Source organism: Bos grunniens, chromosome 7 (assembly GCF_055505025.1).
Source record: "Bos grunniens cultivar Pamir isolate PY7600 chromosome 7, Bosgru_T2T1.0, whole genome shotgun sequence".
In the NCBI taxonomy this organism is placed as follows: Eukaryota; Metazoa; Chordata; class Mammalia; order Artiodactyla; family Bovidae; genus Bos; species Bos grunniens.
The window spans coordinates 81293553-81320831 of NC_141171.1; the positions used below are offsets into that span (position 1 = coordinate 81293553).

General features: G+C 45.8%; 1 protein-coding gene across 2 annotated transcripts; it reads left to right on the plus strand.

The window, feature by feature from the left end:
* Nucleotides 1-1005: 1005 nt before the first annotated feature.
* Nucleotides 1006-26550, plus strand: CKMT2 (creatine kinase, mitochondrial 2). Of its 2 annotated transcripts, XM_086412812.1 has the most exons (10): nucleotides 1006-1057; nucleotides 11971-12142; nucleotides 13454-13652; nucleotides 15517-15612; nucleotides 16065-16286; nucleotides 17930-18015; nucleotides 18957-19080; nucleotides 21739-21873; nucleotides 23276-23401; nucleotides 26290-26550. In XM_086412812.1, the coding sequence occupies exons 2-10, from the start codon at nucleotides 11991-11993 to the stop codon at nucleotides 26407-26409; spliced, it is 1260 nt and encodes a 419-aa protein (XP_086268938.1). In that variant the 5' UTR covers nucleotides 1006-1057; nucleotides 11971-11990; the 3' UTR covers nucleotides 26410-26550. The 2 variants fall into 2 exon arrangements, 1 of the variants encoding a protein (XP_086268938.1); XR_015168019.1 differs by lacking the exon at nucleotides 17930-18015.
* The last annotated feature ends 729 nt before the right edge of the window (nucleotides 26551-27279 follow it).

Sequence of the window (27279 nt, forward strand, 5' to 3'; positions counted from 1 at the left end):
AAGAGAACCACTCTAGGTGGGCTCCATGCCCTGCTCCATCATCCCCTCCTCGCATGGCTTGGGTCCTGAGAAGGAAGGGAAAGGAATCAGCTGGTGATGTGCACCTGGACATAGAAGCTGGGTACGTGACCGTCACCAGAGGCCTGGTCAGCTCCCTCTGAAATGCAGGCTGTGCTCCAAAGTCCTGGTGGGTCAATGCTATTTACAGTCAACCTTTCCGGTTTGCAGTGGATGTTCCAAGGAGGGCTATTTTTAAGCAGGTTGATGGCCTGCAGGACCTTCTGGTAGTAAATTAAGCTGCTGTGGATACAAAGTGTATCGTCTAGCAATCTACTTCAGACGACCTGATCTAGAAGAGAAGGGTGATTGCCCCTGATTCCAGCCCCCAGATAACTAGTTGGAAGGAGATGCCCTGGTTTCTGGTTCAGAATGTGATTAGAAACTGAGGGAGCTTTAGACGTCTTTCTCAGCTTGGAGGGGAAAGGGGAGGGTCCCGGAGAGCAGGGACCATTCTCCACAGCTAACCAGGAACCCAGGGATGGGCTCCTGAGGGAAGATAGAAACAAATTCCCAAATAGGTGCAGCAATTTTCCCGCGGTCCTCCCACTCCCAACGCAGGAGCCTGCAGGTCTGGGCAGCCAGTTAGCGGGCTGCGGGCCCAGGAAGCCCTCGCAGAGCCCTGGGAGAGACAGCCTACAGGACTGGACTTGGGGCAGGGAAACATTTCAGAGAAAAGATAGGAGATAGAAAGAGGACAGGGCCCACCCCCTGACACTGGCGGAAGAATCAGAGGCCGGTGCTACAAGGGCAAGGCTGGAAAGCAAGTGCGTCTTTAGACCTGATCGGGATTGGCCGAGGCGGGCCCCGCCCCGCCTTCCCGGCCCCGCCCCTCCAAGGAACCCTTTCAAGGCCGGCCCCGCCCCGCCCCTCCGGCCCCGCCCCGCCCCTCCGGCCCGGCCCCGCCCTCTCAGGAGCCCTTTCAAGGCCGGCCCCGCCCCCACCCTCACAGTCCTTGGCTGTTCGCGAGCGGCGGGACGCAGGAGGCTTCGGCTCCAAGGTCAGTGTGGCTGTGAAACCCGGCTTTATTCCTCCAAAACTGGGGTCATTGCTAGAGCCAGGGTAGGGACCTTGTGAGCGGTGGACCCAGGGCTGTGGGCCGGGGTCTGGGCAATGCTCCTGTGTGAGGAATTCGTGGTAACTCTTGAGAAGGGCCGGCAGCGCGTCCGTCCTTGATGGAGCCGCTCCGCACCCAGGCGCAGGTGACCATTCCGTGGGCCAGCTGCGCGCAGGGGGCTGGCACCCTGTCAGCACCCTGCTTGCAGTGCCTGTGTTTGATAGTGAATCAGGACTTTTTCTTGATGGAAAAAAAATCTAAATGCCACAGAGTTGGGGACTGTAGCTTTCAACTTTCTTACCGTTGTAATCTGTAGAAACTCATTAGTTTGAGGGATGGCTTCCCTCAGCAGCATCAGAAGAGATGCAGACCAGTAACTTGCGAAAAACTAACTGAAAAATGGATAGCTTGAAGCCCTGGAAAGGAGCTAATTACAGATTGGCCCAGGAGCTAGACCCGATTTAAACTGATTAATATTATTGCTACAGAACTATTTTTAAAATCTCTACCCCATTAATAAATTAATAATTAAATAACATTAAAAATAATTAAATAATTTAAATATTTAAATAAATCAATTAAAATATTTATAAAATATTTTAATTTTTATTTTAAATCATTTAAATTAAATAAAATTTAAACAAAATAGTTAAAATGATTTAAAATAATTAAAACAAGTAAAATGAATAAGTAATTAAAACCCAAGTAACTATTTGCACCACCCGCAACCCCCGCACTGGAGGTGAAAATGCTACAGAGTTGGCCTACATGTGTTTCATCTCTGGCAAAGGGCTGTTGTTTGCTTGCTTGGCTGGGTTACTGTTAGCCCTGTTTTTGTCCCTTGGGTAGGTGATATCTCTGCTGGGTGTGGAGAGTGACATTCACCATAATGAGGCAAAACCCTCTGGCCCTGCTCAGCGCTGCCCCGAGACCTTCCCTTGAGCGTTGCCCTGACTCTGAGACACCCTCCTGCACAGGGTCAGGTGGAATCAGCAGAGGTGGCAATCAGTGGCCTTATGACACAGCTTTGTGCGTTCATCTGGTGTGTTGTTTTCAGAAGTGCTGCGTTTCCTGTCTGCAGCCATCCCGCTGCCTCTGTGTCAGAGCTTGTGTCCTTGGTCAGCTCCCCCTGTGCTCAGATAGAAGAACACGGCTGCCAGCAGAACTTGGCAAGGGGCTTCCTGAGCCTCCCAAGCTGGCTCTGGGGGTTATTAGGCTGTGTGAGCCCTCTTCTACTTTTGTGGGCACCTTTTCCAGCCTCCCCCCTCAAACCTTTTGTGGGTTAAGGCACTGTTCCAGCAAAGGGCACGAGCACCACATGCACCCACAAACTCTGCCAGCTTCCTGAGCAAATCTACCCTTACAGCGTGGACCAGGGGCCAGGTCAGTTTTCCTAAAGAGGAGGCTGAGGAAGGTCCGGGAAACTTGGGCTGGGGGACAGAAGGAATGAAGCATCCTGCATGTTCCAAGGCAGGAGGAGGGCTGGTTCTGAGACAGACTTTGCCCCTGGCTCAGAGGCTCTGGGACTCCATCTCTGCCACAGCCTAGAACAGGAGCCATTTGCCTTCCCAGAGGGGACCACATGGGACCTTGCGTCAGCATTCTGGGAGTCCCTGCTCACTGAGCCAGGAATCCCACAGGGAGCCCATCTGAAGGTGACCGCTGGAGGTCACACCCACTGCTGCCTGGGAGGCTACAGGGCTCCTTCCCTTGGGCACGAAAGGAAGCTTCCACTCCTGTACAGCATTGCAGAGAACTAGATGGTTCCTAGCTTCCTATTTTCTTGAAAGCAACTTACCCTTGAGAGATGAGCTTGTGATGGTTGTATGTCTTCATCACCAGGAGGCCTAGGAAAGGCCTCTGTTTTACAGGGAAGGACCATAGATTTCTCTGCTTATGACTTTCTACTTGTTAAATAGAATGGAGATGCCCAAAGGTGCCTCTTAGGGTGCCAGTACATCCGGGGGTGGAGAAGTAACTTGAACCCTTTGCTCCCTTAGAATTGGGAAGGGACAGCCAGTCTCTGCTGGCCACGAGTGACATCAGGAGAATTTGTTCAGAGTGTTCTGTGGAGCTAGTCCAGCCTCAAGGACGCCCTCTATTTTGGGGTCACTCTCTCTGGAGGGAACGCCGACACGTGGTCCGACCCCTGGCCTTCCACTGCCCTCCAAGGAGCTCGAAACGCAGATGCCCTGTACAGCTGGACCAGAAATAACTCTGAGTCAGCAGAATGGCACCCATGGCGTCTCCCTCCAGTTACTCAGGACAACCAGGAGGTCAGAACTGAGGCAGTGACAGAACTCAAGGCTGGATTCCATCCATAGCCTAGGATGTGACAGAACCAGACCAAACCAGACCCAGACTCCCAGTACACCTGCCTGAGACAGACGTGGGGGGCTCTTGGGCATGATGACAGAAGAGCTTAATGTGGTGGTTCTTGTTTTTTCAGTGGAGAGGGCAAGTATATAACCACAGCACCATTGCTTTTTGGCTGTGATCTTGTACCCATTTAGAAATCTCACTGGCTTGCAGCCCAGCAGTTTGGCCAGAGTGAAGCCCTGATGGTAAAAATCAAATCAGGAGTCATGAAGTGTTCCAAGTTAGGGAAACTGAGGCAAGTGACTTTTGTGGGGTGAGAGCTAGAGACTACCTCCCTCCTCATCCCTGCAGTCCCTACTTCTGTAGGAGAGAGGGGAGAAGAGAGGAGGAGAGAGAAGAAAACCCCATGTCCTATCTCCTCTGAGAAAGGCAGGCTTGCCCAGCATCCCCGGCATGCCTGGCAGGCACTTTGGGCACCTGGCGTCAGAGTGGGGTGGGTGAAGTGGCACCTGGCATCTCGGCCACTTCAGCAGAAGCCTGAGGACAGGAGAGAGGACAGGCTTATAATGTTCTGGGACGCTGGGGGAGTCACATGCTCTCAGGTGACAATCCCGTGTCTAGAAGCTTCTGTGGTAAGTGCATTTCTACCGTCTTGGGGGCCTGAGTGAAGTGATCTGTGGCTCCCAGGTCCTGAAGCACAAAGGTGGTTTCTCTCCAATTGCTGATCAGTGCAGGGCTGCCTGTGAGGTGCTGTGGTTTGCAAGGAGCCTGGATCCAGGCCCAGAGACTAGCCTGTTTCAAATCCCAGCTTTATCAAGTGTTGGTCCCTTAACCTCTCTCTGTTTTCTCCATCTGCAAAATAATGCCTACTTGCCAGGATTGTTTTAAAGACTGAGAAGAACATTTGTATGGGCCTCTTGCATGATGCATGGCTCATGGTGGGAGTTTGGTAAATGGTAGTTAAATGAAAAAAAGACAGTAAGGTGTGGTCATGCAGAGATGGAAAGGACATTCTAGGTGGAAGGAAAGGCCTGGGTAAAGGGTCAGAGTCTGGAAGAAGAACTTGGGAACCCACCTGAGGAAATCGATGTTGTGAGCCCTGACATTGGTTTTCAAAGGATGATCCGTGGATCTGAACATACATGATGGGTTCCATCTGGAATCAAGGCTTGTCCTCAGAGAGATTACAGAATAAAGCAATTAGATGAAACACTTTGAATGGTAAAACTGAAGTCAACAAACATTCAGAGAAGGGGCAGACCAGTGCTGGCTAGGAAAACCAGTGGTGGTTGTGGGAAGAGAGTAATAACTGTCCTGTAGCCTTAAGGTCATGAGAGAGGAGAGACTCGCATTTACTCAGCGCCTACCGTAACTTGTCACTTAGTCCTCACAGCAGCTCGGGGAGGGGTCTCATCGTATATAATGGAGGAGTCCGTTATATAGAGCAGGTTGCTGAAGCTCAGATAGGCAACTTGCAGGCTCCGTAGACCCAGCAGGGCCTGAGAATTGCCTGCTTACATAATAGACATGTTGACAGTGCCATTCTTGCTACTCATTCAAAAGATGGAGCCTGAAAATGTGACTTTTTAACACACCTCACAGCTGACTTTTTTTTTAGTTTTAAATTTAATTTTTGATCATAAAGACAATCCATGCTGGTTTTTACAAGTGATGCAATAATACAGAATTCTATTAAGAGAAAATAATCTGCCTACTTCAAGTCTGTGGCTCTGAAGTAATGCTTTTTGCAGTTTGATGAGTAACCTTTAATACTTTTCTTTATGTTATACTAATACATGCAAATACATACATAGATACATGGTTGTTATAAAATTGGAGCCATTCATATTCATTACTTTGAGATTTTTTTTTCTCTTTTAACCTAAGAATAGAGCATAGACATGCATCTAGGTAAAGTGGAGGCACTTTTAACTGATTCTTTAATAGCCATGGAATATTCCATCGTCTCTTTTATCACATTTCATACCATCCTTCTGCCTCTGATAGACAGGTTCTTCTAGGTTTTTATGCCACTGCACACAGTGCTTCACTATCGTTGTGCCTCTCTCCTTCTATGGGGCTTCCATGGTTTTTCGGATGGTAAAGACTCTGCCAGAAATGCAGGAGACTGGGGTTCAATCCCTGAGTTGGGAAGATCCACCTGGAGAAGGGAATGGCAACCCACCCCAAATGTTCTCAAACATTCTGAGGGCAGCACCTAGAGGTGACCTCTCGTGTGAAGCAAAGTGATAGTTACAGATGTGTGCATATATTCAGCCCTTCATAAGTGCCAGGCCTCATTCAGATTTGTTGCTAGTAGCTGCAAATGTTCTGGAATCTGGAATCCATCAAGGTTGTCCCCAGTCATGGCTTTTCTCTGGGCCTTTGGAGACAGGCAGCCACTATACCTCCTGGGCAGACTCAGTCCCACTGGACTTCAACTCTCCACATTTCAGGGAATTATTTTCTATAGATTCTCTCCAGAGCCAGATTTGGATGAGTGACAGTAGTCAAGGAGTCTGTGTCCTCATCCGGAAGATCCTGGACCAAGGCATAGAACAGGGCTAGTCAGCCCTTCTTCCGCTCTTTCTTTCTGCTGTATTCCAAAGTAGATTGAGTGTAGTGTGGGCTGAGTGCAGTGGCACTCCCACCTGGAGGATGGCTGGAAGGCAGCTGGCCAGAGAGAGGCGATGCCGCAGGCCTCCGTGGTCATCTGTCTATGCACACGGGTGTGTGGTGTCAGGGCATTGTTGCTGCTCTCATCTTTGGTAGTTTGCGTCCTGGTGCCAGTCCGAGGGCAGCTGGAGGTAAACAATAGCTCAGACTGATTAAAACCAGACCAGCTCCCTGAAACAGTATAGCTGAATGAACTGGGCCAGTTCAGTCCCTCCCAGGGGCTCCCACGGGGCTCTGGTTCCCCTGGAAGAACACTGACACTATAACTTGTGGTTGCCCAGGCGGGTGCTGGTTAAGAGCAAGGACTGTGAAAACAGACCACTCGTCCTGAATCCCCACGTTGCCACTCACACACTGTGTGCTTTTGGACAAATGAGTTTACCTTTTTTTTTTACCTCCATTTGCTTGTCTATAACATGGGGATAATAAGAACGTCCTCTGTTGTGAGGATTTAATGGGGGAATAACCATAAAGCTAATGGAACCATGTGCCCCCGCATGTAGTAAGTGCTATATGAGAATTTCCCCCTCAGACTATGAACTCTGTAAAAGCTGCCACATACTAGATATCTAAATATTAATATTTATCAAACAAGTAAAAAGATACCTCTCCTTACCCTTTTGTCACCAAGCCTTGCCTCTCCCTCCATTGCTGCCCGCTGTGACTCCTCCATGAAGCATGTCAGTATCATTCACGGTGACCATGACCTGCACTGCCTGATGACCTCTGGAAGTCTGTGGTCAGTGGTGTTCCTGGAGGGTGGCGGAAGCCCTGAGGGTCCACCCTCTGATTGCACTGCCCTTCAGAGCTGCCCAAAATGATGCCTGTGTGGCTGGATGGCAATTTGGCCCCATAATTATCCTCTGTCAAGCCCTCGGTGGAAACCCTGATTGAGAAGACCCATCCAGGATCCCTGAGAGACCATGAGGAACCAGAGGCAGCTAGAACTGTCTGGCAGAGGACTCCTTGGAGAGGAGAGGTTGACTCCATCCAAACATACTATGATATTGTTACTAAACCTTGAAAGTGGGAGAAGGCGATGGCACCCCACTCCAGTACTCTTGCCTGGAAAATCCCACGGACGGAGGAGCCTGGTGGGCTGTGGTCCATGGGGTCGCTAAGAGTCGGACACGACTGAGCAACTTCACTTTCACTTTTCACTTTCATGCATTGGAGAAGGAAATGGCAACCCACTCCAGTGTTCTTGCCTGGAGAATCCCAGGGACGGCAGTGCCTGGTGGACTGCCGTCTATGGGGTCGCACAGAGTCGGACACAACTGAAGCGACTTAGCAGCAGCAGCAGCAAACCTTATAAGTAAAAACAGGATCTTCATTTAAAGTCAGTACATGTGATTTCCCTTAACTGACTGTTGGCTGTCAGTTAACCTCTCTGTTTTTGAGTTCCCTCATCTTTTTTTTTTAACTTTTTGTTTTATATTAGAGTATAGCTGATTAGGGGGCTCAGTGGTAAATGTCACCTGCTGATGCAGGAGACCCAGGAGAAGCAGGTTTGATCCCTGCATTGGGAAAATCCCCAGAGGGGGAAATGGCAGCCACTCCAATATTCTTGTCTGGAAAATTCCATGGACAGAGGAATCTGATAAGTTACATTCAGTGGAGTTGCAAAGATTCAGACACAACTTAGTGACTGAGCATGCACATACAGAAACTAAAATATGGATATGATAACATTTTAAACATGAATATTTTGAAATCAGACACCCAGCCACAGATCACCTTCACAGGGAGAAGACCTTTAAAGACCACAAGTGGTTGGTGGGTTGCACGTGGACACCACCCTCTCCGCTTCCTCCTGACCCTGCCTCTTTGAATTTATCTTCTCAAATACGCTGATGTGAACACATATCAGTGCTAAAGCCTGCTACTGCTAAGTCACATCAGTCGTGTCCGACTCTGTGCGAGCCCATAGACGGCAGCCCACCAGGCTCCTCTGTCCCTGGGATTCTCCAGGCAAGAACACTGGAGTGGGTTGCCACTTCCTTCTCCAATGCATGAAAGTGAAAAGTGAAAGTGAAGTCGCTCAGTCGTGTCCGACTCCTAGCGACCTCATGGACTGCAGCCCACCAGGCTCCTCCATCCATGGGATTTTCCAGGCAAGAGTACTGGAGTGGGGTGCTGTTGCCTTCTCCGAAAGCCAACTAAGGAAAGAAAAATAAAAATCAACTGTTTGAGCCAAACTCAGAAACAAATGCACTTCTTGTTAACTTAGGGAGTATGTCTTGGCTTAAATTTTGGCCCATATATAGTCTGGAAAGAGCTTGGGCCATGCTTCCCTTATTTTGGAGAGTTCTATGGTTAAATCAGAGAAGAAAGTATTGCCTCTCTGCTTAGGAAGCAGATTGGAGGATGTGAAAAAAGATACAACAGGTTTCAAAGATATAAGTTAGTGTCACCTGCTGTGTACAAAAGCCAGGAAGAATGGGTGTTGTTCCTTGAGGAACACTGACCTACCCTTGGAAGGAGATAGACAGCAGCCCAAAGTCTAGTAGGGAGCAAAGAAGCACATGTGTTCAGATGAATGTTGAGCCATTACAAGTCCCTGGAACAACTCTAAGAAATAGCCCATTTGTCTTGCCTACTGATTACTAAAGTAATTCCTGTTGTCTTTAGGATTGAGGGGATTCTTTTTAGACATGGCACAGAGGAAAGGCTGTCTGACAATTTGATTTCCTGGGCTAACATAGGAAAATAACTCCCTAAATTTTTTTCAAGGACTTTGATGCTTTAGGTGAGATGTTCAAATTTCTCCCTAGTGTTGCTCAAAAAGGTGTTAAATAAAGACTTCTAGGTGGTGATCCTGGAAGAATAACTGGGAACTGGGAACTGATCCCTGTTCCCAAAATGCAGTCAGGTAAGAAAGTGGACTGCAGAAGGCTACTGTTAGAATTATGTGTAAAGCCATGCTGACCTCACCCTATTAGAGGAGTTTATTGTCTTCAAGTTTTCATCCTGGTTTCACCTAGGATACATTCCGTATCCATACTCTCAAGAGCCTCCTTGCAGCCATCCAACCCACCTATGCTTGGAGAATCCTGTAGCAGGGTCCTGATAATCTAAACACTAGGGGAAAAATCCCACCCTTCGTTTGGGCATCACAGAGACCAGTATAATGAAAGGGTACTAAGAATTGTCTGCTCTATTGTTTTCCACTCATCAACCCATGGTAAATAGCTCCCCCATCCTGGATGATGCTGTGGATTAATATTCCATTCTGATCTCTGGGCAGTAGTAGACAGGATATCTGATTTTCATCCCTGATGACATTATATATTTATCTTGATTTATACATGTTTTCTACTTTATCTGGATCTCATCCTATCCATCTGTTGTCTATTTCCTACTTTCTAAAGCATACACTCCAGTACTCTTGCCTGGAAAATCCCATGGACAGAGGAGCCTGGTAGGCTCCAGTCGATGGGGTCACTAAAAGTCAAACATGACTGAGCGACTTCACTTTCACTTTTCACTTTCATAAACTGGAGAGGGAAATGGCAACCCACTCCAGTATTCTTGCCTGGAGAATTCCAGGGACGGGGGAGCCTGGTGGGCTGCCATCTATGGGGTCACACAGAGTCGGACACGACTGAAGTGACTTAGCAGTAGCAGCAGTAAAGCATATATTTTAGTAGTTTCTTTGTTATTGATCTGCTATTTACCTTAAATTGCCGTTTTCATTGTCAGCTTTGACAGATACTCTGACTATATTCCCAAGTCTGGTTGAGAATTATTGTCTCTTAGCCCCTTAAAGACACCATTTCTCTGTTTTCCATTATTCACTGTTGAAAAATCAGCTGATGTTTTTTCTTTATAGATGAACTGTCTTTTCTCTTTAACTTCTTTGGATATCTTTGTTGCTGGTAATCTGCAGTTAACTATTATTCATGTATGTATGGATTATTTTAATTTTGCTTGGTTTATGTCATACTTCTTGAATCGTGGATTTTTGTTTTTCATCAGTCCTGGAAAATTCTCAGTCATCATTTCTCCTCAAATATGGCTTCTCTGTTTTCTCTATTCTCCCTTCTGAGGTCTCCATTAGATGTATCTTTGATCTTGTCATTCGATCCTTATATCTATTATGTCTCATATTTTCCATTTTCTTATTTTCCTCTGCAACATTCTGGATAATTTATTATGTATATCTTCCAATTCATTTATTCTGTCTTCAGCTGTATTATTATCTGTAGTTCATTCTGGTTCTCTTTCAGATCAGGTTGATCATTCTTAGTAGTTTCCTGTTGATGGCTCATCACTGTGATTCCTTGCTTGCTCATTGTTTCTTTAAACATTTTATATAGAGCTACTCTACATTCTTGTCTGAAAATTACAGTATCTTCAGTCATTGGACTGAATTACAGTCATTGGAGGCCCAAATCTGTGGCCCTTTATTCTGTTGATTCCCATTCATAGTACCTCCTTATGTGCTTAGTGATCTCTGAGAGCTTGTTATGGTTTGATCTTCATCTATAGGAGAGTAGGGCCTGAACTGAATATACCTTAGAGCATTTAAGTGTGCTTTTGCTGGGAGGACTCCTGATCTTGGACCACTTTAGCCCCTCTCAAGGGTCCTAGTGCAGCTGGAGAGTCTTAGACTCAGCTTGCCCTTTCCCTGCTGATAGCCTGATCCTAGTGTGCAAATGGACATCCACACTCAAGGTAACCCAAATCTCCTGGCTTCTTACCCTGAGCTCTGACACCAACTCACTTGAGGTGAGTGAAGTAGGAGAGTGGTCTTCAGAGACTTTGAAACTGTGCATAATGATTAGTGAAATTCATTTCACCTGCCTTCACCAATCAAGGTCGATTTAAAGCTTGTGTGTCCACCATGCAGTTTCTGGCCTAAACAATAAGGTGTTTGCCCAAGTTATTTTCCAGGAACATGGACTCAGCTGTGTCCATTTCGAGCTGAGCTGGTTAAGACTGGAAGGACCACTGACCTCACAACTAGGCATGTGCGAGTGCCAAGTTCAGTGACCTTTTGACAGCGCAGGGCTGGAAACTCACCCTCAGACCCTACAAAGGTAGCCTAATTACACCTGTGCTAAATGACAATTACCACACCTTTTCCCAATCACCTTTCTGCGCACTCCCCACGCACTCTATGCTTCAGAGCGCCATGCTTCTTTGTTATTCCACAAATACTCCAGGCCCTTTACTTTCCAGGAGGTGAATTTGTGAGTTTTTTCTCCCGTCTTCTTCCGTGGCTGCCTTGTGAATAAACCCTCCTAAGGGTTGCTGCAAACCTTAGTGTCTCAGCACTTTGGAGTCCTGTGTGTTGGGCAAAATGAGCCTGGTTCGGTAACAGCTTCCTCTATCTCTCATAAGCCCAGCATGCCATTCTGTTCAGGGTCGAGTTGTGCAGTGGCAGAGCCCAAAGAGCACCTGGTCTGTCAAGCCGCCAAATGTGGAAAGCCTCCATTTTTTCCCTTGATATTATATTGGTGGAGAAAATGACATGGACTTCAAGCAGTTTGACATTCTCTCCATCTAAAACTAACCAGATTTTTCCAAGCAGTGTGAGGAGGGTGGGGAAAAGAGGGAGGAAGAAAAAAATAAAACAAAACAGAGGCTAAGTCTCCTGCAGTTTTTTCTCTCCCCTATTGATCTCTATACTGTGGTTCAGGGCCATCCTGTGAGGCTGTCTGACCTTTAGCTTCTCAGGAGTTCCCTGGTGGCCCAGTGGTTAGGACTTGGTGCTTTCACCGTGGTGGCCCAGGTTTGATCCCTGGTCAGGGAACTAAGATCCTGCAAGCAATATAACACAGCCAAAAAATTCTTTTAAATACATATATATTTATATATATATATATAAAATAATCCTCAGCTTCTCTGTTTTCCAGACACTCATCCAAGAGGAAGGATGGCCAGTACCTTCTCAAAGTTGCTGACTGGCCGCAATGCCTCTCTGTTATTTGCTACCTTGGGCACCGGTGCCCTGACCACGGGGTACCTGCTGAATAAGCAGAACGTGTGTGCTGCGGCTCGGGAGCAACACAAGCTATTCCCACCAAGGTAAGTCCTCTTGGCTTTAAAATGACGCCAAATGCCAGCCAGAAATACACTTTCCCCTGCTGAAACTGTCAACAAGGGCCCCACTTTCGGTCTCTGAGGATGAGTAAATCAGTGTGACTTGTGATGCACAGTGACCTGTGGTGAACTCAAGGAAGTGTAGTCTCATCATTCCTGCCCAGAGCGTGAGATCTAGTGGAATAGTAATAACAAGACCGAACCTTTGTTGAACATGTCTAGGTGTGACGAGCACTTTACACAGAGTGTTTTATTCCTCTTAGCACCTCTCTATGATGAAATGGAGGCTTCAGAAAATTAAGTAGTGCCTGAGTTCACGCAGCTGGTGTAGCCAGATATCGAGGTCCCTTGATTCCAGACCTGGGCCTCATACGTGCTGCACTGCCTTCTGGAAGCTGTGATGTGATAGCAGTGATTTGAAGTATCAGCTTTAAAGGGACTTGCAGAAGGGAATTAGAGAAATGGAATGAAGATGGAGTGTCTTCTCTACCCTGGGGACCTTTCCATGGCTGAGAGGTTTCACACTGGGTAGAGTTGGAGCGCTGACTTGAAGGGATTCCATATGGGCAGGTGTGCATATAGACATGAGGAAAACCTGAGGTGTTTCTCAGAAATACTTACTTGGCTTCTGTGGGAATCAGGATCTCTGAGGAAATTGCTGGCACCCACCAGGTACCTCAGGAATTCCTGAGGTGAGAGTGCTTGTGGTGGTCCTGAATTCCCTATTCAGTCAGTGCATATCCCAGGTAAGATTGCATCCCCATTTGATTTTCCGCTATGTATTAGTTTAACAGATATTCCCTGAATGCCTGTGTCTATAGGCAGGCGCTGAGCTCAGCATAGCAGATAGCCATAGAGTTGGCATCATTGAGGACAGACAAATAAATGAATTTCTGTGCAGTTATGCCTGCAGGGACTTTAGCTTCTCTATCACAGACCTAAGGGGTCAAAAAGTGACCGTTATAATTTACCAAAACTTCTGGGTTTTTAAAAAAAAGCCTGCATACGACTTTAGTTTCTTTCCTAATTATCTTCATTCTATTTCCTCTGTATATAAACATAAGTCACAGTCTGTGGGCTCCTGCAGCCAGCATCGTAAACCTCTTTAGGCAGGGCTAGGTCCATTTCTTTGGCAGTTCAGGGACGTATGTTTTTAAAATCCGGCTTTCTTGAGTCATGACCTAGCCAGTTTCCCTCTGCCCCCTGGCTGAAGAGAGCCTGGTCAGAAACAAAGCTCTTGTATAGGCCCCGTCCCCGCGGGGCTGCTCGCTGAACGCCTCTCTCCTCGGCGGACAGTGCAGACTACCCTGACCTGCGCAAACACAACAACTGCATGGCCGAGTGCCTCACGCCGGCCATCTACGCCAAGCTCCGCAACAAGGTGACGCCTAGCGGCTATACCCTGGACCAGTGCATCCAGACCGGAGTGGACAACCCTGGCCACCCCTTCATAAAGACCGTGGGCATGGTGGCTGGCGACGAGGAGTCCTATGAGGTAAACTCGCAGCTGCGGGTTCCACAGTGTGTGCGTTGGGTGGGTGCTTTGGGTTCCCTCTGTGGGGCTGCATTCTCAGAACAGGTTCCCATAAAGGGGAGCCAACTTCAGCAGAACACCTGCGGTGCTTTCTGGAACAACGAGATCTATTCTTCCCAGGCACAAGGCTTCCTTTGCGACTGCTCTAGTATCCCTCCCCATAGAGGAATGAGTCGCATGACTCAGTTCTCTGAGCTCATCAAGGGGGTGAACTGGTACAGAAAAAATAAAATCTTTTCATTTGTTGTTGTTTCATTGTATTGGTATTCATTGTAATCACCAGTGAGGCTTTAGGAGGTGATATGTCTGTGGCTGAGTTTTATTGAGGGGAGAGGATGGTTCCATGGGTGTTCAGTTTGGGAATTACTGATGACACAGTCCACTGCAGTCTTAGTGAATCATTAAGTCTCTTGGGGTTTCCCAGGTGGCGCTAGTGGTAAAGAACCTGTCTGCCAGTACTGGAGATGAAAGAGACGGGTTAGATCCCTGGATCAGGAAGGTCCCCTGGAGGAGGCTATGGCAACCCACTCCAGTATTCTTGCCTGGAGAATCCCATGGACAGAGGAGCCTGGCGGGCTACAGTCCATGGGGTCACAAAGAGTCAGTCATGACTGAAGTGACTTAGCATGCACACAGGCAAGTCTCCTGGAAAAATCCCATGATCTGCATCCTCATTCTGGGGGCAGAAGCCCAGGATGGTCCCCTGTTCTGGAGCTCAGCCACTAGTGCATCTTCTATGTCATGGCAAATACCTCCAGCCCATCTCCCTCAGGTCTGCCTCCTTTGCACCTTCTGTTGCAGGGAGAGGAAAGCAGTTCCTTGGGAAGGCAGCCATCAAGGGGAGTGAGGGGGCCATCTTGAATAGGCTAGATGGGCAACTAACTCAAGAGCAGCAGCCCAGCTCTGAGCTCCCAGAGTCCCAGACTGGTGCTGACTCCTGGACTGACATCCCACAGCTCCCAGAGGCTGCAGGGTGCTCTGTTTTACTTCTCTTATCCTTATTTTACCTAAAGGATGTTTCCAGAAATTTATGGTTTTTTAAAAAGTAGATTCTACTTGAGTTAGTTTGGGCGGGAAGGTCCTCAAAGGGTAAGGGGTCCCTGCTTTGCCTTAATTGCTGCTGTGCACTTTTCTTTCTATGAAGCTACTTTTCTACAAATGTATTGTGTTACTTAAACTGTAGAACCAGTTTTGACCACAAAACTGCTTAGCTTCTGATCTAGCAGCTTCTATTATCCTTCAGATTCTTAAACACAAAATTTTCTTGCTTCATCTGATGGTAGTGAACTTGGCAGAACCACTAGGAAAGAGATTACCATGACAGAGATCTGTATGTCTGCCCTCACCCAAGGGGCAGTGTGCCTGAGAGAGGTTTCCTCTGGCATTTGCCTACTACTACTATTGGACTTCCTGGGTGGCTCAGTGGTAAAGAATCCACCTGCCAATGCAAGAGACACAGGTTTGATCCCTGATCTGGGAAAGATCCCCCAGAAGAGATCATGGCAACCCACTCAGTATTCTTGCTGGAAATCCCTGTGGACAGGGGAGCCTGGCGGGAAACAGTCCATGGGTTCCAAAGAGTCAAACACGACTTAGTGGCTGAACAACAACTGCTACTACTACTATTATTATGATTAGCCATCAATGCAGTCTCACACCTCTTTCCTGCATAGTTGCACTGAGAATTTCAGAGAAGGAGGGCATCACCTTTGGCTTGGCGCTTAAGATTAAAAAAGAGCAAATGATGAACCACTTAAAGTAGTTGAACCAAGGAACATCTTCCTTGGTCCTTTCCAAAGGAAACAGAGCCTCTTCCCTCCTGCAGGTGTTTGCCGACCTTTTTGACCCTGTCATCAAGCTGAGGCACAATGGCTATGACCCCAGGGTGATGAAGCACCCCACGGATTTGGATGCATCCAAGGTAGGCGCCAGCCACCTCTGTACCCTCCCATGAAGCTGGCACTCCAGAACCCAAGACGAAGAGCAGGAGAGAGAAGGGTCCCTGGGTCCAGCTGCCCTTGAAAGCTCTGTGATGGCCTTCCCACGCCATGCTCCCTGGAGGGCCACTGAGACTATCAGGAAATAGCCAAAGTCAGTTTTCCTTGCCTCCTACCACCAGGTTAGTGGTGGTCACTGAAAACCTTCAGCCTTTCCTGAAACAATTCCTTTTTTCACTCTAAATCTACCTGGGGTAAAGGACTGCAGAGGGCACCCTGTGAAGTAGTTCCTCCATTGTCTTCTAAGACCCCAGCCCCCAGAGTGGCAGGATGGCTCCAGCATGCATACGTGCTCTGTGCCCCGGGGTCCCCTGGTCGGCGGGGCGGAGGCCACTGTGGCCGCAGCCCCGCAGTGACCCCGCGCTCTGCTCGGCAGATCACTCAGGGGCAGTTCGACGAGCGCTACGTGCTGTCGTCTCGGGTGCGCACAGGGCGCAGCATCCGCGGGCTGAGCCTGCCGCCCGCCTGCAGCCGGGCCGAGCGGAGGGAGGTGGAGAACGTGGCCATCACGGCACTGGAGGGCCTCAAGGGGGACCTGGCCGGGCGCTACTACAAGCTGTCCGAGATGACGGAGCAGGACCAGCAGCGGCTCATCGATGTGAGTGGCCCCTGAGCCACCTGGGCTGCCAGGGGCGGGGTGGTGCTGAGAGGGCCCGGAGTGGCCGCTGTGTGGCCTCCCCGGAGCCCAGGACCCTGCCCTGGTTGGGAGCTTGCTGGGGTTTCAACCTGGTCAGTCTAAGGCAGAAAGAGCAGGCCTTAAAAGTTTAGGTCAAAAGTGGAGATGGTCTCTGAATGAAGTCTGCAGAGGAAACCATAGGGTGGGCTGGGATTGGTGGGTGGGGGTGGATGGAGGGTCCCCGGGCTTGTTGATAAATCGGAACAATTGGGCATGGAAAATCCTGCCTGTGTCTCCACGACCACACTCAAATCCAGAAAGCCCGGAACATCCGGAAGGGGAATCATCCAGGTCGAAGGCCTGCCCCCAAACCTGCCTTACACCAGAGCCCACCTCTGAGACTCCTGCTGCCTCCCCAGGCTCTCCATGGCTTTGGTCTCACACTAGGGGAGACAAAACCCAAGTCCCTTTTTTTGGCCTGGCATTTTCACAAGTAACTTTAAACTCCAAGGAAAAGGAGAAACAAATTTTCTGTTATTTCAGAAGATGTGATACCAGAAAAGATGCCCCATTTCCAAACGAGATGGGCCAACTGATGGTCTAGAGGCCTCTAGAGGCCTCAGTCTCCTGGTTCTCTCCACTTGCCCTGTTACAGAACAACTCCTCGGCCTCAAGTAGCTGCTTCTGGTCTCCAGCTTAAAGGCCACGCTGTTTCCTGGGCAATAACAGTCCCTAAACCTGTCCCAGCTCTTCCACTTAGAGACTGTAGAAGGACTCCCCTGCCCGTGTCCTCTTGATTTCTGACTTAAGTGTGATCATATTGAAATATATGGAATCCACATTCATATTCTTACTGCGTCCACACAAGCAAGAAAAATGCCTGTCTCTGGACACTGATTTTGATTTGTGGCGTGGTATATTGTAGTTAGAGGCATACTTGGGAGTCAGACAGGTCTAGGTTTGCATCTAGATTTTGCCGTTTCCTAGCTGTGTGATAGGTTGTTTTATCTGAGCCTCAGTTTTATTTTCCTATCACATAGAACAATTACATTTACTTCAGAGTGTTGTTGTGAAGATTAAAGGAAATAAAAAGTACATAGCATAGAGCCTGGCACCGAGTGAGCATTAGATGAATGGTGACTATTTTTATTTACAGATCATTATTTTACATCTCGAGTAGTTTGTAATGAAAAGGATAATAAGAATAAGTAAACCTACAACATTAGAAACATGGAGAATGCAACTGTGTGGAACACTTCTTGGGACAGCACCCCCTTGCTCACTGCCCACTCTGCCATTGCACAGGGTTGGTGCTGGCTGGATAGACAACTCCATAGTGAGTAAGGATTTCTGTCTGGGTTAAGCCAGTGGTTTTCAACCTTAGCTGTACACTAGAAAATCCCAATGTCCAGGCCACAGCCAATAACAAGAATCTCTGAGAGATGGGAACTGGGCATTAGAATTGTTTAAGCTCTCTGATTATTATAGTGAGCAGCCAACACTGAGAAGCACTGCCTGAGAGACCTCAGCCATTATTAGTGAGTTGGAAATTGACCACCTGGCACTTGCCATCGTGTCTGATCTCATTAGTGTTGTCTCATTGCTTTGTCCTTTTTGGCCTGCAGGACCACTTTCTATTTGATAAGCCAGTATCCCCTTTACTAACTTGTGCTGGGATGGCCCGTGACTGGCCAGATGCCCGGGGAATCTGGTATGGACTTAGCATGTTCACATTTGCAGTGTGTGCAGTGTTCTCCTTCAGATCACTGCTTGTCCTAACCTGGAGTTGCTGTGACCTGCACTTGACGGCATGCCTGGCTTGAGAAGATAGACTACTTAGAAATGGAGAAGATAGAGTTCTTAGAAATCGGTGTGTGTGTGTGTGTGTGTTTAATATATAAGTATAGTAATGTTTCCAAGATGTGCAGGAATGCTAGCTGGTTTGCATGAATTATGCATGAGAAAAAATTGTAAGAAAAACATAGCTTCATATTATTTGACTTTAGAGAATCTCTGTTTCATGACATTAAAACAGAGAAGCAGAAAATGAAAAATAAATATTGAGGATTTAAGCAAAATCCTACAAGGAAGAGTGGCTATGAGTGTACACATATTTTATCTTGGCCAACGGTCCTTGGGCAACTTTGATTCTTGTTCCTTGGTAGTTGTTATGGCACTACTGGAAGGAGCACAGATCAAAGTGCTGGGGAGCAGCTGTTCAGTGCGGGTTCAGAGGCAGGATCTATACAGCAAACATGTGAAATCTGTATACCAAACATGTTGAGCTGCAGGTAAAATATTTTATTAAGTGCCATATGATTTTGGTTGAATCTGTTAGGAGACAGAACACTCTTGTTAGCAACAAAGCTGAAAGTTATCATGGCTGAATTATTGTCATCCTAGTCTGAAGAATGAGGCAGATTATGTTCTTGTTTGGCAAAAACATGACATGAGGGTTGGAGTTGGTGTTACTCTTCATTCTGTCAGGGTAACATTATTTTGCAGTACTTGTGCGGCACAGTGAAGAAATTAGGACCATCTAAGGCAATGAGTAAGGTGAAATGAAGCAATCAAGCTACAGAGGTAATAGGAATTTTCATGTGTTGAAACAAATGTAATTAACACTCAACACCATATTTCTCACTTCATTAGGCATAATTATGACAAGACATTTCTCATCTGGATTAATGAGGAAGACCACACCAGAGTAATCTCTATGGAGAAAGGAGGCAATATGAAAAGAGTATTTGAGCGATTCTGTCGTGGACTTAAAGAGGTAAGATGTCATCAGAGAATTCTGAATATTCACTAAAATAAAATCTCTATATTTTTCATTCTTGAAAAAAAGTACTGTGGTGACTTCCAAGACAGGGCTAATTTTTTTTTCTAGGGATCATGGCACTCTTTTGGGTTGCGGCTTCCAGCAAGCTCCCATGCTTCCTGCCCCAATGCAGGATGGTTTAGAGAAGCTGTGGATCATTAGCTATTTTCTGATTTCTTTAACAGAGCTCTTGGCTGTTCTAAGCATAGAAACAGTATAGAATGCATCTACGTTCATATGTAACCAGGCGATCCTAAAGGAAATCAACCCTAAATAGTCATTGGAAGGACTGATGCTGAAGCTCCAATACTTTAACTACCTGATGCAAAGAGCCGACTCATTGGAAAAGACCCTGATGTTGGGAATGATTGAGGGCAGGAGGAGAAGGGGGTGACAGAAGATGAGATGGTTGGATGGCATCATCTATACAATGAACATGAGTTTGAGCAAGCTCCAAGAGATAGTGAAGGACAGGGAAGCCTGGCGTGCTGCAGTCCATGGGGTCGCAAAGAGTTGGACATGACTTAGTGATTGAACAACAAAAACAACACGACCACAGCCTTACTTGCTGATAATTACTATGTCCTCCTACAATGCTCATATGAAAAAATAAGAGCAACTGACATTTATTGTTTAATAAACCTATATGCAGGTCAGGAAGCAACAGTTAGAACTGGACATGGAACAACAGACTGGTTCCAAATAGGAAAAGGAGTACGTCAAGGCTATATATTGTCACCCTGCTTATTTAACTTCTATGCAGAGTACATCATGAGAAACGCTGGGCTGGAAGAACCACAAGCTGGAATCAAGATTGCCGGGAGAAATATCAATAACCTCAGATATGCAGATGACACTACCCTTATGGCAGAAAGTGAAGAGGAACTCAAAAGCCTCTTGATGAAAGTGAAAAGAGGAGAGTGAAAAAGTTGGCTTAAAGCTCAACATTCAGAAAACTAAGATCATGGCATTTGGTCCCATCACTTCATGGGAAATAGATGGGGAAACAGTGGAAACAGTGTCAGATTTTATTATTCTGGGCTCCAAAATCACTGCAGATGGTGACTGCAGCCATGAAATTAAAAGACACTTACTCCTTGGAAGGAAAGTTATGACCAACCTAGATAGCATATTGAAAAGCAGAGACATTATTTTGCCAACAAAGGTTCATCTAGTCAAGGCTATGGTTTTTCCTGTGGTCATGTATGGATGTGAGAGTTGGACTGTGAAGAAAGCTGAGCACTGAAGAATTGATGCTTTTGAACTGTGGTGTTGGAGAAGACTCCTGAGAGTCCTTTGGACTGCAAGGAGATCCAACCAGTCCATTCTAAAGGAGATCAGCCCTGGGTGTTCATTGGAAGGTCTGATGCTAAAGCTGAAACTCCGGTACTTTGGCCACCTCATGCAAAGAGTTGACTCATTGGAAAAGACTCTGATGCTGGGAGGGATTGGGGGCAAGAGGAGAAGGGAACGACAGAAGATGAGATGGCTGGATGGCATCACCAACTCGATGGACGTGAGTTTGAGTGAACTCCGGGAATTGGTGATGGACAGGGAGGCCTGGCGTGCTGCAGTTCATGGGGTCACAAAGAGTTGGACACAACTGAGTAACTGAACTGAACTGATGTCCTAGGTACTGTGTTCAGTGCTTTACATGGTTCATCTAATTTAATTGGACCATTTTGATATGGTGATAGAAGAGGTTTAATTTTCTATTAATGAAGTACTATAGAATAAAGGATTGAAATGTTACCGTTTGCAGCAACATGGATGGACTTGGAGGGCATTATACTAAGTGAAATATCAGACAGAGAAAGACAAACACTGTTATGATCTCACTTATGTATGGAATCTAAAAAGTACAACTAACTAATGAATAAAACAAAAAAAGAAGACTTACTGCTGTAGAGAACAAACTAGTGGTTACCAGCGGGGAGAGGGAATGGGGGAGGGGTAATAGAAGGGTAGGAGGAAAAAAAGGTTATTATGAGAATATATGAAATCACGTGTATGAAACTTTTGAAGATTGTAAAGCATTATAGAATTTAAAGAATCTTTCATTCAGTAAAAAAATATCGGGCTTCCCTGGCGGCTCAGTGGTAAAGAATCGGCCTGCCAATGCAGGAGACACGAGTTTGATCCCTGATCCGGGAAGATCCCACATGCCGAGGGGCAACAAAGCCCATGTGTCACAACTATTGAGCCAGCGCTCCAGGGCCTGGGAGCTGCAACTGATGAGCCCACATGCTGCAACTATGGAAGCTCAAGTGCCATAGAGCCTGTGCTCTGCCACAAAAGAAGCCACTGCAATGAGAAGCCCACATACCCCAACTAGAGCGTAGCCCCCACTCACCACAACTAGAGGAAAGCCCTTGCAGCAATGAAGACCCACAAAAAAATAAATAAAATTATTAAAATAAAAGGATTAAAAATAACTTTCAAAAAGGAACTGCAGTTAGTTTTACTTTTTCGTTTCCAAATATAGAAGTAGTACTATAAATTTACCTGAGTTTTATTCATGGCAGACTTACAGTACGCACACCTCTCCCTGGTGCTGGGGGCATGCTGAGTGAATGGCTCTCTGAGAACTTCATCATTTGCTCCCTGTTGTAGGTGGAACGCTTAATCCAAGAGCGAGGCTGGGAGTTCATGTGGAATGAGCGCCTGGGGTACATTCTGACCTGCCCTTCGAACCTCGGCACGGGATTGCGAGCTGGTGTCCATGTCAGGATCCCAAAGCTCAGCAAGGTACTGTCACGTAGCCTGTGGTCCTGTTGGGTTCCACCAGGATGAGCTCACCTGGGGCTGCTTTGTGGAGGGGAAAATGTCCTAGTCCCTTCCTTAACCTTTACTTTCTGACAGATGAAAGAAAGTGACAAGAAAAGGTTGTTTGCTTGAAAAAACACTTGTGTCCATAGGATAAGAGGTTAAGGGGCTGTAAGAATGGGATGTGACTTTAGGAAGTTTAAATCCTCCATCATATCACAAGTAGAGATGGACAGGAAGGCTTCTCTGCTGCCTGGCCAGCCTTCCATCCCCTTCTTTCTCCTAGTTCAGAGGTTCTCAGGCTTGAACCTACAGCAGAATCACGTGGAGGGTTGTGAAAACCCAAAATACAGAATTTGCATTTCTCACAAGTCTCCGGGTGATGCCGATGCTATTGGTCAGGGAACTACACTTGAAGCACCACTGCCTTAAGGCATGGTCACAGTCAGACCTCATGTTCAGTTTGTGGGAAGGTGAGAGAGCATGCCAGTGTGTCCGTGTGAAGATCTGAGGTCTAGGCCTGGCAGTGTACTTGTCACTTCTGCTTGTTCCATTAGCAAGAACCTAGACAGTGGTTACTTCCTCAGCTCACCTGTTAAGATAGGAAAATGGATTCTGGTGGGCACCTGGGGGTTTCTCTGTCATAGCACACCAAGTGAATCAAATACTTTAAAACAAGTTTAGAAAATGTGATTTCGGCCCCCCCCCCACCCCCAAAAAAGTATGATGATATTATTCAAAATTCCAATTCTAAGAAAATTATTTGATGTGACTTAATGTCTTGATTTTAATTATATCAATAACAACTGTTATACAGATGAACAATAAACTCACCAAAGGGTATCTAGATGACAAAATAGGGGTATAGAAGTTAATAACAGCTCTGCTACCTTCTAGCTATGTTCTACTTTTAGGCAAGTTAATTTCTCTGAGGCTTAGTTTCCTCATCTGTGAAATAGGGGTAAAAGTAATACCTTCTTCATGGGATTATTGTAAGTTTTAAAAGTTCCAGCACAGGGCCCTGCTACATAGTAAGTATATGTTTGTGTCTGTGCATGCGTGCTCAGTCACTTCAGTCGTGTCTGACTCTGCAACCCTATAGACTGTAGCCCGCTAGGGTCCTCTTGTCCTTTGGGTTCTCCAGGCAAGAATACTGGAGTGGGTTGCCATGCTCTCCTCCAGGGGATCATCCTGACCCAGGGATCAAACCCACGTCTCCTACGGTGTAGGCGGATTATTTACTCGTTGAGCCACCGGGGAGGCCCAAATACATGCTTACTAAACACGCATTGTTATTACTTCTCGTTTTACATCTTCTCTACGTGTGCCAAGGATGATGGATCAGCTTTCCTCTTATGACGCCAAGTATTCTCCTTTGTCCCAGGATCCACGGTTTTCTAAGATCCTGGAGAACCTGAGACTGCAGAAGCGGGGCACAGGCGGTGTGGACACTGCAGCGGTAGCAGACGTGTACGACATTTCCAACATAGATCGAATTGGCCGATCGGAGGTAACATGTCTCTCACTTTCCAAAAATGAGCTAACAAAATCACCTTAAGAGGAAAAGAAGTAACCTCAACAGCCCTTCCTTATTCCAAAATTCGAGACCTCCTCTAGGCCCATTGAGTCCTGCGCCATGTTACATTTCATTCTGTAGCCCTGGTCCTCCATGGGAAAGCACTGCATAAAGGTAAGCACCATGGGATCTGAGAATGTATAGACAAGTGAAGGAATTCACAATGGGACTGCTGTCAGCCGCCTGCCTCCAGAGCTGTTCCAGCAATCGTGAGTGGCAGGAGTTCTGTTTTACTAAAGGACAGCAGTCTTATCACTGTGAAGTCAGAGAACCCGTGTGCTGTCTCTGAGTGGAGTGAAATAGTGGATTTTTCTCTTGATTCTGAGTTTCCTTTGATGAAGATCACATGCTATCATCTTCACTTGGGCATTTTTAGCTACTTGGTAGTTTGTAAAATTTTGTATTTAGGGCTCAAGATGGCACATACGGTATGCACCAGATATGTGTAAGATTGTACTCAGCAGGGTTCTGTGAATATAAAGGATAAATGAGATTCATAAACTATAGGTAGGCCTGGAGTGACACGTGAGAAAAAGCACAAAGAGCACACATAATGATCATGCAGCAGAAACCTAAGCAAATCCCTATCTCCGTAATTCCTCCCAGTTTATCTCATTGAGCATATGTGCTTGCTAAGTCACTTCAGTCGTGTCCAGCTCTTTGTGACCCACAGGCTCCTCTGTCCATGGGATTCTCCAGGCAAGAATACTGGAGTGGGTTGCCATTTCCTTCTCCAGAGGATCTTCCCGACCCAGGGATAGAACCCACGTTTCTTACATCTCCTTCACTGGCAGGAGGGTTCTTTACCACTAGCATCACCTGGGAAGCCCTGAACATACTGTGCCCATCATTAATTAAAAGGCTCTTATACAACTCAGTGGCATCATTGACTCAATGGACATAAGTGTAAGCAAACTCCGGAAAGTAGTGAGGGGCAGGGAAGCCTGGCGTGCTGCAGCCTGTGGGGTTGCAAAGAGTCGGACATGACTTAACAACTCAACAACAACATACAACTCAATAACTCAGTGGCTGGTTGTTAAACCCATGGATCACTGATGTTCTTTCTTCTTTCTTGCCATCTTTTGCGTATTTCATTGTTAGTTGGTATTCCTACTAGCAAACTGAGGGAAGGAAGGGAGAAAACAAAACAATGAAATCAGCCTGCATGCTACCAGCTCTGGTAAAGTATTTGAGGAAGCAGCAGCTATAAATACCACACCTTCTGAAATTAGCTAAATAACGTATGGTGTAGTGAATAATAAAGAAAATCTGGGCCCTAGCCTTGTTTGCCTCTAATATTAAAACTTGATTTTAATTACTGGAAAGCTAGGTGGTCATCATTAAAAAAAAAAAAAAACACCTATGATTTAGTAAGTGATCTTTTATAAGGACTAGAAAAATTCCCAGAAGTGTTAAAAAAAAAAAAAAATCCACTTATTTAACCTAACAACCCTGTTAACCATTGTGAACATTATTCTAAATTGCCTTCCATTCTTACAATTATTCAAAAAAAATTTTTTTTACTAAATTTAGTATTATTACATATGTTGGATATAAAACAGCTTTTTCCCAATGTTTTTTTCAACATGAGCATTTTTCTACAGTATTAAATATTCTTCAAAACATATCTATTTAATGTCTCCCTGATTATTTGATATTATGCTTGACCATCTCTATGTATAACTTTGATCACAACTATGATTAGTTAGTTAGGATATATTTCTAGAAAGGGGATTCTTGGGTTAAATTTGAGAGTCCTGTACTTATGACCAAGTTTCCTATCAGAAGATTTATACCAAGAGAGCTCACTGGCAGTGAATGGCCCCTCACCACATCCTCATCAACAGTGGAATGGGTCAGTTGGATAAGTAGAAAAAATAAGTGTTGTTTTTTTTTTAAATTAGTAATGACTAGCTTTTTGACCCAACCCTTTCTTAGAGCTTCCAGTTCCCTCTGCATGAAAAGAAGTGGGGAGGACACTAGACTCCATCATGCCTAAAATATGTTCAGCTGTAACACTTAACCATCTCCTCCATTATTGCTGGGCATTCTTGAGTTATATCATGTATTTTAGTGATATCTGGAACTAAATAGTAATTACTTACTACCTTAGTTGGGTTTTTTTAGGAGCAGTGCAAGAAATTTGTTTGAGAGGTGATTCCCAGGGGAAAAATCATAGGTAAATGTACTCTAGTTTAAGAAAACCAATTATTTGTAAATGAAAGTTCTAACTTATTTTAAGCAGGGATTTTTTAAAAAGTATATCTTAATGTAATTCACATAGTTTCCTTAAGTAACAAACTAGCCTGGTACATTGCAAACATTCTTTAATTGCCAAATATTTGAGTTGAAATATTGTTCAGAAAGCCGTTCACTGTGTAAATGATAATATCTGAACTGTAGCATGTTTAGTGCTCAGGTAGCTTAGTGGCAAGTCAGAATTTAAATCTGGGTCAGAGAATATCACAAGGGTGTCACTGTGTAGATATACTTTAAGACAGACTGTCATTTTTTAGCAGAGATTGATGGGGAAGAAATGTCTGAAATGCAAACTAATGGTTTTCATATTTTTTAAAAAGTTCTCACACACAAAGTAGTGACCTTATCTTAATGACAGAAAGATCAAGAGTAACCCTGTAATATCTCTGCTAGCTATCAGATACCTCTCTTTCCACAAAACTTTAGGGAAACAATGAGAAGAAATTGTTATACAGTCCGTCTAACAGGGAAGGTTCTCATGTGTCCCAGTATCGTTCCTTTTGATCAAAGCCTTGCATGTGTCTTCTGTACAAATTAATCTTTCATCTCTTTCACTGTCAAAGGTCGAGCTTGTTCAGATAGTCATTGATGGAGTCAATTACCTGGTGGATTGTGAGAAGAAGCTGGAGAGAGGCCAGGATATTAAGGTGCCACCTCCTCTACCTCAGTTTGGCAAGAAGTGAACTTTCCTTTCCCTGATTTATAAATAATCTGTCTGCTGGTATGACAGACAAAGAAATTTCTACTCTGAGAGTTTTTGTAGACTTGGAAAAATATAAAAATTATAGGTCCTGTCTATCTTTACAATAAAACTCTCCTTATTATCTTTGGTGTGTTTTCCTGATTTTTTTTCTTTTTTGATGCTATTAAGATGGGTAAACACATCCAATTACAAGTGGCAGGAAGTAAAAATATTTTAGGACAATGATAAATCTCATATTTGTAAGACCACTTCGCACAAATCTAGAAACCTTCCAACTATCTAGATGGTAACCTTTCAGCAAATCCCTACAGACACCATTGGAAAATGAAGAACTAATGTAATCAGTTTTCTGGTAAGTACAGTGAGAGGAGATTCATTTCTCTTGAAATAAAGACTATATGCTGCTGCTGCTGCTAAATTGCTTCAGTCGTGTCTGACTCTGTGCGACCCCATAGACGGCAGCCCACCAGGCTCCCCCATCCCTGGGATTCTCCAGGCAAGAACACTGGAGTGGGTTGCCATTTCCTTCTCCAATGCATGAAAGTGAAAAGTGAAAATGAAGTCGCTCAGTCGTGTCCGACTCTTCGCGACCCCATGGACTGCAGCCTACCAGGTTCCTCCATCCATGGGATTTTCCAGGCAAGAGTACTGGAGTGGGGTGCCATCACCTTCTCTGAAAGACTATATAGATGAGGACAAATAGAGGCTATTTATGCAGGGCTTGCTGTAGCAAGGGAGTCAGCCACCTTCGCCAACTTAAATTTGGCAAAAACTCAAAAGCAGGCATAGGAAAGCTTTCTGGTGAAAAAGAAGGGTATGCTCAGCTGTGCTCTGGGTGGTGTGGTAGGCC

Bases quoted from the DNA above. Each gene is read 5' to 3' on its own strand.
- CKMT2 (XM_086412812.1), top strand. From the start codon at position 11,991: ATGGCCAGTACCTTCTCAAAGTTGCTGACTGGCCGCAATGCCTCTCTG. The intron at 12,143-13,453 runs GTAAGTCCTCTT...CTCGGCGGACAG, and splicing joins CACAAGCTATTCCCACCAAG to TGCAGACTACCCTGACCTGC. The intron at 13,653-15,516 runs GTAAACTCGCAG...TCCCTCCTGCAG, and splicing joins GCGACGAGGAGTCCTATGAG to GTGTTTGCCGACCTTTTTGA.